Raw genomic sequence first — 16381 nt, 5'->3', positions numbered from 1 at the left:
CTAGATTCATTGATGCCGAGGATCTTGCACCTCTTATATACGCTACTATTTGTTTACTTGTAGGGGGCATTATGATTTCAGCTTGGTTTGCTAGAATATTTAATAGCCATTCATTTGGTTGTGAAGATAAATTCTGTAAATACAACTTGGAAACATATTCATTCCATTCTGACACCTGAATAGGGATAGTTGAAAAAGATTTTTTGAATCCGCTATGGGATGCAAAGAGACTCCAGAATCGCCTTGAATGTTTATTTTTTGCTGCCTGCTGGAAATCAATCCAATTCTTATCGGCCACCTTCCTTTTCAAGTTGAATGGACTATTTTCCTATTATTTCGTAATATCAACATTTCTTTTTTCCTAATGATAGAGTACTAAATTAAATGAAGTTGAGTGAGTTTATTTATAGCCACTGAAATTTCCTTTTTTTAACCTATTTTCCTTTTTTCCCTTTGGTCGATTACTAATGTTAGAGACCTCATTAGTGACTTCCAGGATAATATCCTCATAGGCAGTTATTTCTATATCAGTCTCGGTTATTTTTTTTAGGTAGTTCACTTTACTGATCAACCTCAAATTCCAAAATATCTTGCTACGCGCCCTGTGCTTTAACGTTTACTACCGCCAATGTCCAATTCACAATTTGTTGGACCTGTACATCAAGTACAATAATTAAAAGTGTGTGGTTACACACTTGACCAAAATTGACACAGATCTCTTAAAAAGCACTATATAGATCATAGGGAGCTATTACATAACCGATGATGGAAATTCCTGTACTACCTTTCCTTGTTGGTGCAGCAGGTATATCCGAGTCCACTCTTCTGTTTATTATTACTCCCTTAATGACTCTGAGAGATTCCAATAGCATTATACCTCTTCAGTCTGCTTTTTGTGAGCTGAGAAATCAGGGTTCTGGTATATTCTAGAAATCTTCCAGTGACCTATTTGTACACTGAGATAATATAGCATTAGAAATGTTGGCATTAAAATCCCGCTAACTTTATTTCTTTGCTCTAAAATAGTTTCAAAAGATTAAAATATTGTATTTACAGTTAGGTTATGTTGATGTCCGAGATATATATTGAAGGGAGAGGGGAGGAATCTCAAAGACCTATAAGAAATCTGTTGATAATAATAATTAAATCCACCTTTTGCATGCCCTTTAGTTACTATCTGTGCAGGAGTATATGACACACAATATGAATTCATATTGATTTTCTTATCGCACTAAGGTGCCGATTCCGATCCTGGAAAAACCGTGTACGAATCGTCGGACGGAGCGTTTTCTCCGTCCGACTCGTACCCGGGAAAAAGACCGTACAAACATGCAAGTACGATTCGTACGGAAGCACCTTTTCCGTACGAATCGGAAAAAATACCGACCGACTAAAAAATACATACGGATGTGATCCGGGACAGCGCATACGCGACATTCGCACGGAGTTAGGCAGCTTTTTACGTACCAGCAACTACGATTCGTACCGACAGCACTCCGGACGGCAATATTTTTACGGCACCCAAAAAGTGCCAGAAAAGCTAAGTATGCCGCGAAGCGTGAGGAAAAGGGGGCCCGGTACGTGCCGAACACCCCCCCAGCCCCCCGTATGTACGCCCCGGACCCCCAGCCCCCCGTATGTACGTGCCGGACCCCCAGCCCCCCGTATGTACGCGCCGGACCCCCAGCCCACCCCTTATGTACGCGCCGGACCCCCAGCCAACCCGTATGCATGCGCCGGACCCCCAGCCCCCCCGTATGTACGGAGCGTACCCCCACCCCCGTATGTACGGAGCATACCCCCACCCCACCCGTGTATGTACGGAGCGTACCCCCACCACCGTACATACGGGGTGGGGGTACGCTCCGTACATACACGGGTGGGGTGGGGGTATGCACCGTACATACACGGGTGGGGTGGGGGTACGCACCGTACATGCACGGGTGGGGTGGGGGTACACACCGTACATACACGGGTGGGGTGGGGGTACGCACCATACATACGGGGGTGGGGGTACGCTCCGTACATACATGGTGGGGTCGGGGTATGCACCGTACATACACGGGTGGGGTGGGGGTACGCACCGTACATACACGGGTGGGGTGGGGGTATGCACCGTACATGCACAGGTGGGGTGGGGGTACGCACTGTACATACACGGGTGGGGTGGGGGCACGCTCCGTACATACACGGGTGGGGTGGGGGTACGCACCGTACATACACGGGTGGAGGTACGCTCCGTACATACACGAGTGGGGTGGGGGTACGCACCGTACATACACGGGTGGGGTGGGGGTACGCACCGTACATTGTATTGTATTGTATTGTAGTTGAATTTATAACGGCGCACAGCTACCCACCATGGGGTCTCCCGGCGCCAAGGATGGTAATGGCACAAAAACTGAGATAGCTATTCATTGAGGGAAGAGCCAGGTTTTTCAGGTCCCTACGGAACTTTGTGAAAGTAGGTTCCAATTTCAAAGAGACAGGAAGAGAGTTCCAGAGCTTAGGAGCGAGATGGGAGAAGGAGCGACCGCCCATTCTAACCAATCTAAATATAGGGATCACATAGTTTCCCTGAGATGCTGATCTGAGGGACCGGGAAGGGACATAAGGGTAAACAAGTGATCGCAGATACAGAGGTGCCAGGCCCTGTTTGATTTTGAACATAAAGCAGAGCGCCTTGAATTTAATGCGGCTCTCTATACACAGCCAATGTAAGTCCCGCAGAAAAGGAGATATGGAAGATCTCCTAGGGACATTACATAGGAGCCGGGCGGCAGAATTTTTCACCAATTGGAGCTTCTTTTGTACCTCCTGGCTACTACCCAGATAAAGTACATTACCATAGTCAAGGCGGGAGGTGACAAGTGCCTGGACCGCGGTACGTCTAGTCGAAGCGGGAAGCAGGCAGAGGATTTTCCGAAGCCACCTTAAGATGGTAAAACAGGTGGCTGCAATACTGACCGCTTGTTGACGCATGGATAGAGAATCGTCCAACAAGAAGCCCAGATTGCGCACATGCGTAACCGGTTGGGGTAGCGGGCCCATTACCAGGGGCCAGTGTTTCGGGCCCCAGAGATGTTTATCCTTGCCCAATATAACTACCTCAGTTTTGTCACCGTTGAGCTTTAGTAGATTCGCCTGCATCCATTCTGCCACGCGACCAAGTCCCTCCTGTAAAATAGAAAAGGAACACTCCTTGTTTGAGGATAAAGAGAAAATGATCTGCGTGTCATCCGCATATGAATAGAGGGATAGTCCAGCATCCTCCACAATCGAGGCCAGGGGTCGCACGTAGATGTTAAAAAGCATAGGGCTTAGCGTGGACCCCTGGGGAACCCCATAAGCAGATGCACGAATAGAGGAGGAGCAACTAGATGAACAAACCTGAAACGAGCGCTGACACAGAAACAAGGCTAACCATGCATTTTTTAGTGCGGTGAGAAGAATAGAATGGGACACCGTATCAAATGCGGCACTTAAATCAAGCAGGATCAGCGCCGTGGTTTCGCCTTGATCCAAACGAGCACGTAGAGTCTCTGTAACCCCCAGTAGGGCAGTTTCCGTGGAGAAATGAGTGCGGAAGCCTGACTGAGAAGAATGGAGATAGCCCACTGCCTCCACATGGGCAGTCAGATGAGTGTTTACATGTTTCTCAAGAATTTTTGAGAACATGGGTAGCAAAGAGATAGGACGGAAATTAGCGAAGGTTTTAGGATCAGCCCCAGGTTTTTTCAGAAGAGGGATCACCATAGCCCTCTTCCATTCTACGGGAACTGTAGATTCCCGAAGAGAGGCATTAAGCAATTCTTGGACAACCAAGAGGGGAGCGGATGAGAGCTGGCTAAGAATGGCAATAGGCATAGGATCTAGAGGGGAGCCAGATTTCACCTTAGAGAGGCAATGGCGGAAGGACTCTCGATCCAACAGAGGCCAGTCAGAGATCACTTCCTTGTGGGGATAACACTCACCACGAATAATATGAGAAGGCTCACCCCTGGGCAACGGCAAGCCAGCTGCCAGGGAATTATGGATAGTTTCGACTTTGGTGGTAAAAAAGTCAGCGATCTCATTACACTGGGATTCCCCAAATGCCGGAGGGGCCGGGGAGGTATCGGCCCCTGCCAGCTTCTTTATCATGGAGAAAAGAGCCTTAGGACGATTACTGGCCTTAGAGATAGAGTCAGAAATAAAAATCCCTTTCGTTTTCCTGCAGGCCAGGTGATAGTGCTTTAAAGCTAACCTATAAGTTAATTTACTATCCGATGAATAAGTTTTCCTCCAACGCCTTTCCAGGTGTTTACACTTAGACTTCATTATTTTAAGGTCCTGCGTAAACAAAGGGGCTGGGGGCATGTGCACAAGTGGACGCCTAGTGCATAAAGGAAGATGATGATCGATAGTAGATGACAACCACTGTGACACCTCCAAGTTCAGAGAGGACAAGGAAGAGAGGTATCAGGGCATGTAGATATCAGCTCAGCATTGAACTTATCCAAGTTCAGTTTAGACCATGCTCTATACCTAGCAGCGTTAAGGGGCAGAACTGGTGGGGCAACACTATCTGAGGTTAAGCTGAATTGAATGGCAAAGTGATCCGACCAGACAAGGGGAAGGGGCGGGATACTACAATCAAGCAAAATGTTAGATAGAATAGGGTCAAGTAGGTGTCCAGCCTGATGGGTAGGTCCTTGATTACATAAAACTAGATTGATTGCCTCACAGTCAGCAAGAAACATTTTGCTCAAGTTGTTATGAGCATCTTCTAAATGAAGATTAAGATCTCCTACGATGATGAAATTTGCAGCCTTCAAAACATAAGGAGCTATCCGCTCTGAGAATGAGGAGAGCCAATGGGTAGGTTTATCTGGGGGACAATAAAGAAGAATACCCGATAGAGTCAGGTGAGGTGAAAGTGCTAATTTAAACAACCCGGCTTCACAGTCAGGGAGTTGCAGAGCCTCTAACCGGCATGTATAGGTGTCTTTAAATATGATTGCGATCCCACCACCTTTCCCAGAACTTCGGTCTCTTCTCACTATTACATAGCCAGGCGGAAGAGCACTGGCCACATCCGAACCGGAGCTAGAATGGAGCCAAGTTTCTGTGAGAAATAATGCATCCGGGTGTGCAGTGCTTAAAAGATCAAATATATGTTCTTATTCTTAGGGAGGGACCTACAATTAATACTCCAAAATTTAAAAATGAAACTTACTAACACAGGTGAGGCTTTTTGAGCAGAGGATTCAGGTTGAGTCTTGCCTCTAAAGCAACTAAAGGTAAAATCGCAACCTGTGCACTTAACCGGGAATCTAATTAACATATTAAGGGGTGTACAAGCGCATACCTTACCCCGTAGCTGGTACAAATCACTGGCAGAATATTCACGACGTGAACTCCTATCCAGCCCATCAAGGACATTATAACTAGCCACTGGGCGCTCCGGGGCGCGGACGGGCGCAGACGGGCTTGCCTCTGGCGCGTCTCTGGCGCGCCATCGGCGTGCCCACTGCGCGCTTGCATCCGGCCGCTCAAATAGCGGCCGGTCGGGTCAGGGGGGCGTGGCCAAAGGCGGAAGAGACCCTCCTGCTCCACTCGTGAATTAAGAGCGAGTGCAAGGAGGCGTCATGGCAAACCAACGCAAGTAACTACAAATGCCCCAAACGTTAGTCCCCACAAACACTCTGCCCAACAGTAAAATAAGGCGAGGAACAAAGGTTCCTATGAATTAAAATTTTAGTGTGCAGATATGCGGGCATGAAGCGTTTGGCTCAGCGGTAGCGGTAACAAGATCTCAGTAGACCGCTGCGCGCTTGCATCCGGTCGCTCAAATAGCGGCCGGTCGTGTCAGGGGGGTGTGGCCAAAGGCGGAAGAGACCCTCCTGCTCCACTCGCGAATTAAGAGCGAGTGCAAGGAGGCGTCATGGCAACCCAACGCAAGTAACTACAAATGCCCCAAACGTTAGTCCCCACAAACACTCTGCCCAACAGTAAAATAAGGCGAGGAACAAAGGTTCCTATGAATTAAAACACCCCACCCCACCCCATACACGGGTGGGGTGGGGGTACGCACCGTACATGCATGGTGGGGTGGGAGTACGCACCGTACATACACAGGTGGGGTGGGGGTACGCACCTAACATACACGGGTGGGGGTACGCACCGTACATACGGGGGTGGGGGTACGCTCCGTACATACACGGGTGGGGTGGGGGTACGCACTGTACATACACGGCTGGGGTGGGGGTACGCTCCGTACATACACGGGTGGGGTGGGGGTACGCACCGTACATACACGGGTGGGGTGGATGTCCGGCGCTTCCATCCGCGGGGGGTTGGGGGTCCGGCGCGTCCATCCGCGGGGGGATGGGAGTCCGGCACGTACATACGGGGAGGGGCTGGGGGTGTTCGGCGCGTATGCGGGCACATGTTTGGACGTCTCCATGGTTGCTATTGATGTTCGCTCCGTACGGTGTTTTTCCCATACGAATGTACATTCGGACGGACGGGACGGATCGTACTTGCGCGCTCTGACGTCAGTTTTCCGATTCGTACGTAAAACTGTCTGGGGACGTGTCGGACACTGTTCCCGACCCGAGGACGTGTCGGGGAATTTTCCCAATGCGATTCGTACGTACTTTTTCACATACGAATCGTACTTGCCAGTTTGTACGGGACTTGTACGATTCGTACGTCAAAAAATCCGGATACGATTCGTACGGGGAATATTTTTAACGGATCAGAATCGGCACCTAAGTCTCTTGTAGGCAAATAATTGCAGGATTCAGTGTTGTCAACAATGCTATTTTATCTGCACAAAGCCAGCTAAATTCCAATAAATATAGACAAAGTTTTGCGATAAAAGTAACTTGCATGCTTTACTTAATTTATTTCCATTAATTGTCCTGGCTATCCAAGACCAAGTTATACATAGTTGTTGCTCTCGATTGCTAACATGCCTTCCATTTGTGTTGACTTGAATAATAACAGAGTTAGGATTACTTATTTTTATTTACCTTCTATAGAATTTACAGAATGGTCTCCATTCCATTTTCCTCATGTCATTTGCGCCATTGGAAACAATTCTTGGATGAGCGATATTATGCACATCGCAGTCATTCTCACGAAGGATGTCATGCCCCTTAATTTCTGGTGTTAGGTACGACCAAAATTCAACTCATGCGGTAGACAAATCCTGTTTTGATGGAAAAGTGACTTATTTGAACTCAGGACAGGAAAGACATTGAAGTTGTGGATATATGGGCAAGAGGCTGAGAAGTCTCCCTCTATATAAGGGACTAGTATCATTTTGAGACAGGTCTGAAATTTCAACAATTGGGGAGTAAAGAGCCTGGATACTACTTTCTAAGGCTATATTAACTGGTTCAGTAATTAGTTCTGGTACGTCTAGGCTCCCTTTCCGGCTGGGAAAGGACAATAGATTTACATTCAGGAGGCTTAGGATTTAACCCCCTATATACTTCACTATGGGTAACAGAGGAAGAGGCTGAATGTTCCTCAGCAATAACCGTCTCGGTATTAATACGGTAAGTGACTTCATTATCTATTTTTAGGTCAATGCTCGAATCAAATCTTATATGTTTTGGTCACTTTTTAGTAATTCTGCACTGTGTTTTTTCATTTTCCGTCTTTTCTGCTTGTTTGATACTTCTATTCCTTGTTGCTTGTTTTCTGTTGCCCCATTTAATGTAGATTCATGTACTCTGCCATTCATCTTATTTTTTTTTTAATTGAGTAGGAAGGTGAAGAGCTTAATACTGATGGTTGTTGTTGGTCCTCTCTATCTTCAGAGAATATTTTTTGTAGTGAACAAACAGTTCCTGAGTCTGTCAGCTTCTGCTTTTTATTATCATTATTAGATTGTATTTCCCCTGTTTCTGTTGCCCATGTCCGTGTTTGTTACATATCCTTCTGTTCTGCTTTCCAGTCATTAACCACAATAGCTGTTTGTTCTTCTTGCATAAAGTCCCCTTGAACATCATGTTCGATATTCACAGGTAACAACACAAACAATGATGCTTCTGACAGGTAAGATCAGAGAGGCATGGGGCTCATCACAGGTAACAACAGAGAGAATGGGGCTATTGAGAGGCAATACGATGAGGTAAACAGTTTAAAACAGAGAGCTGTGGGGCTAATCACAGGTAACCCAGAGGCATGGGGTTGCTTACAGGCAACAACAGAGAAGCATGGGGATATGAACAGGTACAGTAACAATAGATGCTTGGGGCTAACAGGTAACAGAAGGGCAGCCGCCCCCTTATTTCCTCTAAAATTAAAATGTGCACATTCAGGGACGCACTATTTTTACACTGCTGTTAACATTTAAGCTCTTTTCCCTTAATCAGTAGGAGGGAGTTGCTATTTTCAGACATTTGCTATAGATATTCTGTAACGACTCTCTTTTTTGGCGTCTTCTGCTGTAATCGTTCCAAATGGTGGCAGGTTTCTTCGCTCTCCGAAACCGCGGGGCTTTCTTTCCACTCTCAAACGCAAGCTGTCTCTCTTTGCACCCGGTAGAATCTCTGCAGACAGTGAGTGAGGCATGGTGGCCCACGTCCAGAGCCGATATTTAACTGCCTCAGAGCACGGCCGTTTAAACAAAAATGCCATCTTTAAAGTTTTTCGGTGTGCTATATTTTTAGTGCTTTGAGAGAATCTTGAAAAACGCAGACAAGCCTCCACAGATATTTGCACAAGGTTATTAGGGTTGGCAAAACTTGTCAGAGGCAGTGAAATGGGGACAGGAAGTGACATATCGGGCTTTACAGAACATGTTACTTTCTCCGCCAAAGTCCTGGCGAGCTTTAACAAGCATTTTCAATGCAATAGGTCTCGCATTTACTAGAGTTTCAGCTATTGGCATTGTAAATGACAATGCCTTTTATTTACTTGTTGATTTTTAAAACATAAATAAAATGCATTGTTATTTACAATGCCAATAGCTTAAACTCTCACAAATGCGAGACCTATTGCATTGCAAATGCTTGTTAGTTTTGGCTACAGTACCGGAATAACTCTCATGAAGTGAGTTGTTTGCATTCTGTAAGTGCTTATAACATAACACAGCATAACACAAATGGCTCAATAATGGGATTGGTAATTCCAACCCTGATATTACTGCTAGCAGCTGGTACAGATTTACTCCATTAAATTCCGCAGTAATTCCTCATTCTTGGAAGCATTTTGGCCTGAAAATTATGGCTGCTTTGAGCGGCCGTGATCTCATAGAGAAATTGAGCCACCGCTTTGACAGTGTTACCAGAAGCCTAGTCAATGTCTCATGGTCCCTAGTGCAAGAAAGGAAATGGCCTTCCTGGCTGCAAACAGCAAGAATCAGGGTTCAGCAGGTGGTCTCCCTTAAGTCGGTGCCACTGCACCTGCTCCATCAATGTAAATTACCCCCTGGGTAATAATTCATATCATAATTCCAATGGGGCGGCTACACTCCCATTATCCGGACCTTCTAAGATCACATGCAACTGGTAATGAGGACCACAATCATGTAGAGCGTTACTTGGCTAAAGGGTCACCTGCAGCTAAGAAAGAGCCACACAGAATAAATGGAGGGACACATTCTCAGAATCACTGATTGAGATACTACCGGCTACAGAAGTGACTACAAAGGAGATACAGAGTTTGTAGTTGGTGCCAAGTGTCACTGTAGCGGCATGAAAAGACATGAAATAGTCACAAAAGTCAGTAATGCCAACCTACTGTTCGCTTCGGTGCTGACGCAGTGGGCGCGAGGTACAGCCTCTAGAAGCAGGTCCTGGCACTTGGCTCTTTGGAAGGCACAAAAGGACTTGTACAGTTTGCCGTCGGTGCCACAAATGGGCTTCTGGCGTTCACGAATGCAGTCAATGGTGCACAGCACACCTCTGTCACTCTCCGAGATGATGAACTGGAAACAGAATGACAAATTACTCAGGGTAGAGCAGAATGTGCAATAAAAAGACAACATTCATGATAGAGTAAGATACAGTTCATGTGTGAATTCATGCAAGTAAGAGTGAGTGTATGAGAGAGAAGATACAGGTGAGTAAGTGAGCTTATATGGCAATAAGAGCTTGAAAGTGAATGCGTTTGCATTTCCAGGGTGAGTGTGAGAGCTGAATGTTTGTGTAGGCATAAAGGTTATAGGGGCAGAGATACAATGTAAACAACTATGTGTGCTAAGGAGACAAAGGTGAGACTTTCTCAACATATGTGGCTGTGATAGTTTTGCTGACAGTGTAAAATCCAGTGTTTGGTGGAGTCTAAGTGACCGAGTTAAACAATGGACACTCATCAATGTGTGTGACTGCCCTGATTACTTATGGGTAATCTTCATTACTCCGAGTCCAAGACTTCTACTCCACAGTCATTACTAAATGAGTGATAGCTCCTGTGGCCAGAAATTTTCAAGCAAAAAAAACCTAACATGCTAGCTTCCCATCCCTCAAAGACGGCCAGCTTTGTCTTACTCCTAGTTACCTAAAACAGAAAGTCAACCAATTCCTTATCCTGTTTTATTTTAAATTTAGATTCCCTGAAATTGGACAAACAGGCTGGATGACTGCTTGTCCACTTCCCCTATAAAGACCATGTGCTGTGAGTGGCACTCTACCCTAGTTTGCTGGCATCCGCTATCACCCTCTTTGAACAAAATTACATGGAAGGGAAGGCCCTTGGATAGATTGTTCACTGTCAACCACCAGCTCAAGGACTCCCGCACCTGCTTCTTGTCTAGAACCCCCAGCTCGTATTCCTGCGAACTCGGTACCTAATAGACAACAAATGATTGATCAAAGAGCACATGTGGAGAGGAGTGAAGCAGTTATTGACAAGGCCATTAACCCAAGCAGTCACCACCACTGTCATTTTCGAAAAATCTGCCCTGTGAATTCTGGCTGGTGCTATGAGATTTCTATCCTCTGCAGACTTTTTTACATTTCTTCCAGTGGGGTACCGAACAGTTTTGTTCCCGCAAAGGGAATTTTCATTAGGATAGCTTTTTGGGAAGTTTCTGCTTTTCAGGATCTTAACCACAGTTGATGTCTTACTTGAATGGAAGATCCCTCTGTTGAAGCCGTACCATTCAATTATTGAGAAGAAACACCCGTATTCAGTTTCACTTGCACCTCCATTAATTCAAGATTTAGTGTGATGTCTGCTCCTTTGTCCATAAACTCACCTAGGCCTTAAAAATCCTTTATGAGGGACTGGATCCCATTAGAAAAATAGGTTGCTCTCTAATGGCAAGGTTTGAAGCAGCTTATGTATGGTATGCTTCACTGCTACATCCACCATCTTGCCAATTGGATCTGATAGAGCAGCATCCGCAGAAAAATGTATTCCTTTTGAGACTAAACCCAACATCACTTAATCCACTTTAACTGCCACCAGGTATTTATTAGCAAAATTCAGGTTCAGGTATATTTTTGTCAGATTTCTAGGGAATTAGTGTGTATGCGCCTCTTTCCGTTCATTTTCCATTACTCGTTGAATAAAAGAATAGAAAGCAGCGGTGGTTCCTCCGCTAAGGTTGAGGAGCATCGCTCCACTGCTTTTTAGCAGTGAAATAATGGGAAAATAAAATGATAATAACTTGTGTTATTATCATTTTATTTTCGTCCACTTCTGAAACTTTGCGCGAGGGGGCAGGACAGGGGAGGAGTGGAGTGGTAGCACCCTCCTAAGGGCCCGATTCCGATCTCGTTCGGAAAGCAAACCGAACGACTCGTGTCCGGAATGCTTTCCGTACGACTCGTGTCACGGGAGTCCTACCGAACAAGTACGATGCATTTGAATGCATTCGGATACGATTCAGTCGGACTCCCATTGACTTCAATGGGAGCCTGTGTGCCGAACGTGTACACAGGCTCCCATTGACGAAAGGGGTGGTTGGGGATCATCGTGCACCCTGTGCCACACTGTGCATGGTCTGAAAGGGGAGACCCATGGGTACCCCCACGGGTACGATTCGGAGGGCCCCAGGTGAAGGGGGGGCCTATTACGTGCCCCCAAAGATCGATTCTGGCAGCCTTTTTGATCCAGGCAAAACGATTCGTAAAGGCTGTCTGAAAAGTTCAGTGTACTTGCTCGCTTGTAAAACCTACTCTATAGAGCAAGACATCTGACCTCTTGGTCAGAGACCTGCCTTCTCTCCCAGCAGTTCCACTGTTGTGCTGCCTGCCGCTGACCCCATCCACCTGTGGTGGTAGGTGTTCGAGGCCCTCCTGTGATGTGCCTGTTTTCCTGTCTTTACTGTCTCTAAATTGTGCCTGCAATTTGTGCCTGTAAATTGCCTCTCTGTCCTCCTCATTTTGTTTTGTTTTGTTTTTGTTGCTTTTGTTGTATTTTGTTGGATTAGCCTGGTATTTGTTGTATTTAGCCTGGTACCGCATCGTACCGCTGTTGTGCCCGTTTCCACTGCCCTTTTCCGCCGCTGCTGCCCTTGTGGCCCTTCCCCCCTTCCCTTTATAATGGCAGCCGCTGGGCGGTCGCACCTCTGGTGCTCCAAAGGCAAGCCCGTCTGCGCCTGTCCGTGACCCGACCATGTCCAGCTCTAGGGAGCACGGATCTCCCACCTCCCACCGCTACAACAGAGCTAACCTCCTTGCACTCAACCCCGGAAGGAACAACAACTACCAGCTGGCCACGCCGAACACCACCCACGGCCAGTTCTCCTGCCGTTGCTGACACCAGACCTTCACCACCCTCCGCACCCCCACGGTGACCACCCCCTCGTCGGACGCCAACACCACCGAAGCCCTGAAGTGCATCCTCCTCAACATGCGCACCCTGCACAAACAGACCGTAGAGATCTGGGACCACCTCAACAGTCTCTTGCCAGACATCGACCCTCTTCACAGAAATCTGGACCGAAGCCTCCTCCACCCCCAAGATTGCCACCGCCATCCCCGATGGATACAAGATCCAAAGGAAGGACCGCCCCAACCGTCCAGGAGGAGGAATCGCCATTGTACACAAGAGCTCCCTCCAACTCTCCACCTCCACCACGAGCGACCCCTCTGCCACCACAGAACACCTTCACTTCCAGATCCGGACCAGCCCTAGAACCGTGCTGTGTGGCACCCTCTCAAACAGACCCCCAGGTCCACGCGCTTCGTTCACCACAACCATCGCTGACCTCATCGCTGTTGTGCCCATTTTCCGCTGCCCTTTCCCGCCGCTGCTGCCCCAGACCTTCACCACCCTCCGCACCCCCACGGTGACCACCCCCCACGCAATCGCCTCCATGGACTACATGCTCATCGGAGACTTGAACTTCCAACTCAACAACCACAGCGACTCCAACTCCACCACCCTCCTAGACAACCTCGCCAACATCGGACTGAAACAGCTTGTCACCGCCCCACCCACAAGGCAGGAGACATCCTCGACCCCATCTTCGCAGGTTGGAACAACATCCATTTCAGCCACACCTTGCAACCACTATGGACAGACCACCACTGCGTACACTCCCTCATCAACAAATCCATGCCGCCCAAACCTGCACCCCGCCCTCCATGAAGAAACTGGAGCAGAATCATCACCGAGGAACAACTCTACTCCGTTCTCAACCGTGATGCCCCCACCACCACTACGGACGCCAACATTGCAGCAAAAGAAATGGATCACCAACTGCGCGGACGAGCTTGCACCCCTACGTAACCCTGACAAACAGCGCCCCAGGAAGACGGCCTGGTTCACTGCAGACCGCCAAGAATCCAGGCGCACATGCAGATGCCTCGAGAAGAACTGGAGAAACAGCAAAACCTCAGAAGATCACACCGCCTACAAGAATGCCCTGACAGAACACCTCCAGCGCATAAGATCCACCAAAAGGACCTTCATCCAGAACAAGATCCTCGCCAACTCCAGCAACTCCAAAGAACTCTTCAGCATCATTCAGGAATTCACCAACCCCCCCAGCGAATCCACGGACATCACCACCTTCACATGACCTCTGCAACAAACTCGGCTCCTACTTTCACCTGAAAACCAAGGGCCTCTATGACAATTTTAACGACCAGACACCTAACCCTGAAACCAGTCCCCCCACCAGCAATGCCGGCCAGCCCACCGTCTCCTACTGGACCCCAGTCACCACCGAAGACACCTCATCGACCATGAAAGGCATCCACTCAGGAGCCCCCATGGACTCCTGCCCCCGCACGGATGTATGATGTTACAACGCATGCTTTTACAACGCATGCTGTTACAACGAAATTTTTACAACGCAAATGCAGTGACAACGCAAGTCTTTACAACGCAAGTCTTTACATCGACTTGCACTAGATGGCGTGCTAACATTAAAAAAGTGTAATTTACTATTCTAACTCCAGTCCACGTAACAGTAGGGAAGGTGTTTGGATAGTAAACTACACTATTTTTAATGTTAGCCCGCCATCTAGTGCAAGTCGATGTAAAGACTTGCATTGTAATGGCATGCGTTGTCAATGCATTTGCGTTGTAACAGTTTCATTGTAATGGTAGTGCGTTGTAAAAGTTGCGTTGTAAAGGTTGTTTCCCCCCCGCACATATTACAGAGCCGCCGCCATCACTCCGGAAATGCGATGTACAATCAATTCCACCTTAAAAACAGGCATCTTTCCCAATGATTGGAAAGGTTAGACCCCTACTCAAGAAACCCTCAGCAGACCCTACGGACCTCAAGAACTACCAGCCCATCTCCCTCCTCCCCTTCACGGCCATAGTCACAGAGAAGGCTGTCAACGCACAATTAACAAAATTAATCGAAGACAACTCTATCCTCGACCCCTCCCAATCCGGATTCCGCAGCAACCACAGCACCGAGAACGCTCTACTCGCAGCCACAGACGACATCTGCACCTTCCTTAACCAAGGACATACCGCAGCCCTGATCCTACTCGACCTCTCTGCAGCGTTCAACACTATCTCCCACCACACACTCACCACCAGACTCCACAACGCTGGCATACAAGGAACCTCCCTAGACTGGATTCGCTCCTTCCTCACCGGCAGTACCCAAAGAAAGACGTCGCAGCCTGGATGTGAAGCAGCTGCCTGAAGCTCAACTCAGAGAAGACAGAGGTCCTCGTCCTCGGACCCTCCCCCTCTGCTTGGAACAACACCTCGTGGCCGACTGCCCTCTGCAATCCCCCCACCCCTACGGAACAAGCCCAAAACCTTGCCATCGTACTCAACGCCTCCCTGTCTATGGCCCGACAGGTCAACACCGTCGCCTCCACCTGATTCAACAGTCTCTGCATCCTCTCCAAGACCTTTAAATGGATCCCCCCAAGTCAAGGAAGACTGTCACCCACGCAGTCATAACCAGCAGACTGGACTACGGAAACGCCCTATACACCGGGATCAACAAGTCTCTGCTCCGCAAACTCCAGACCATACAGAACACTGCAGCCAGACTTGTTCTCAGCATTCCTCGATACGAACACATCACACAACACCTGCGCAACCTCCACTGGCTACCCGTGGAGAAGAGAGTAACTTTCAAGACACTCACCTTTCCTACAAATGCCTCCACAACACCGGACCGCAATATCTCAACAGTAGAATTTCCTTCCATGTACCCAAGAGGAACGTCTAATCCGCCGACCTCAACCTCACTGAATCCCCGTGTATCCGCAAAGCAAGAACAGGTGGAAGAACCTTCTCCTACATCTTGGCCAAGGCCTAGAACGAGCTACCAATCAACATCAGATGCGCCCCCACCCTGCACATCTTCAGAAAGACCCTCAAGACCTGGCTCTTTGACTGACCGTAGCGGCTCCCCTAGCGCCTTGAGAACCTCACGGGTGAGAAGCACCCTTAATAATTCCCTGATTGATTGGTTGGTTGATTGATTGATTGAGAGCTGGACGATTCAGCTCCGGAGGGCTCTATCTCTTCCAATGCCTTCCGGAACCGATTCGGTCAGCACAAAGGGGTTCTAGGCATCGTACTTGGTCGTTAGGAATTGGGAACGAGCCGGTTGGAAACAAGGGCTCCGGATCGGTGTAGGTACAACCAAATCCGATTCGGAGCCCTTCTGGACGAAATTGGAATTGGGCCCTAAGTGTGCAATGACTGCTTGGATGGCCCTCTTGGGCCGACCAAACAGTCTTGCGCAATTCGCATCCTTGCACTATAAGCCCAGATGGAAATCGAAACAATGGTGGATTCATGTCCGTAAATAGGAGTATGTTTGACAAACTATGGCCTGGTAGACAATTGTATGAATCTGATGCTAGCCCGGGTAGTTATTTGTGTCATAGAATTCCCATGCAAGGCTGGATATGGGCTAACATAGAATTTTGTGCTAAACGGTGTCGTGGTAAGGTTTATGTGGCTACCAAAGGTGCTATGATTTTGGGTTGGCCCCACA

General features: G+C 47.9%; 1 protein-coding gene across 3 annotated transcripts in view; it reads right to left on the bottom strand.

The window, feature by feature from the left end:
• LOC146797818 (SPARC-related modular calcium-binding protein 1-like) overlaps positions 1 to 16381 on the bottom strand; it is a 485550-nt gene that overhangs the window by 278597 nt on the left and 190572 nt on the right. For all 3 annotated transcript variants that reach the window (XM_085627669.1, XM_085627670.1, XM_085627673.1), the window contains exon 2: positions 9742 to 9928. In XM_085627669.1, coding sequence (XP_085483795.1) covers positions 9742 to 9928 — 187 coding nt within the window. The remainder of the gene's footprint in view (positions 1 to 9741; positions 9929 to 16381) is intronic.

Source organism: Triturus cristatus, chromosome 9 (assembly GCF_964204655.1).
Source record: "Triturus cristatus chromosome 9, aTriCri1.1, whole genome shotgun sequence".
Taxonomy (NCBI): Eukaryota; Metazoa; Chordata; class Amphibia; order Caudata; family Salamandridae; genus Triturus; species Triturus cristatus.
The sequence above is the reverse complement of the archived record's forward strand: the minus strand, read 5'-3'. Positions and strand labels throughout refer to the sequence as shown.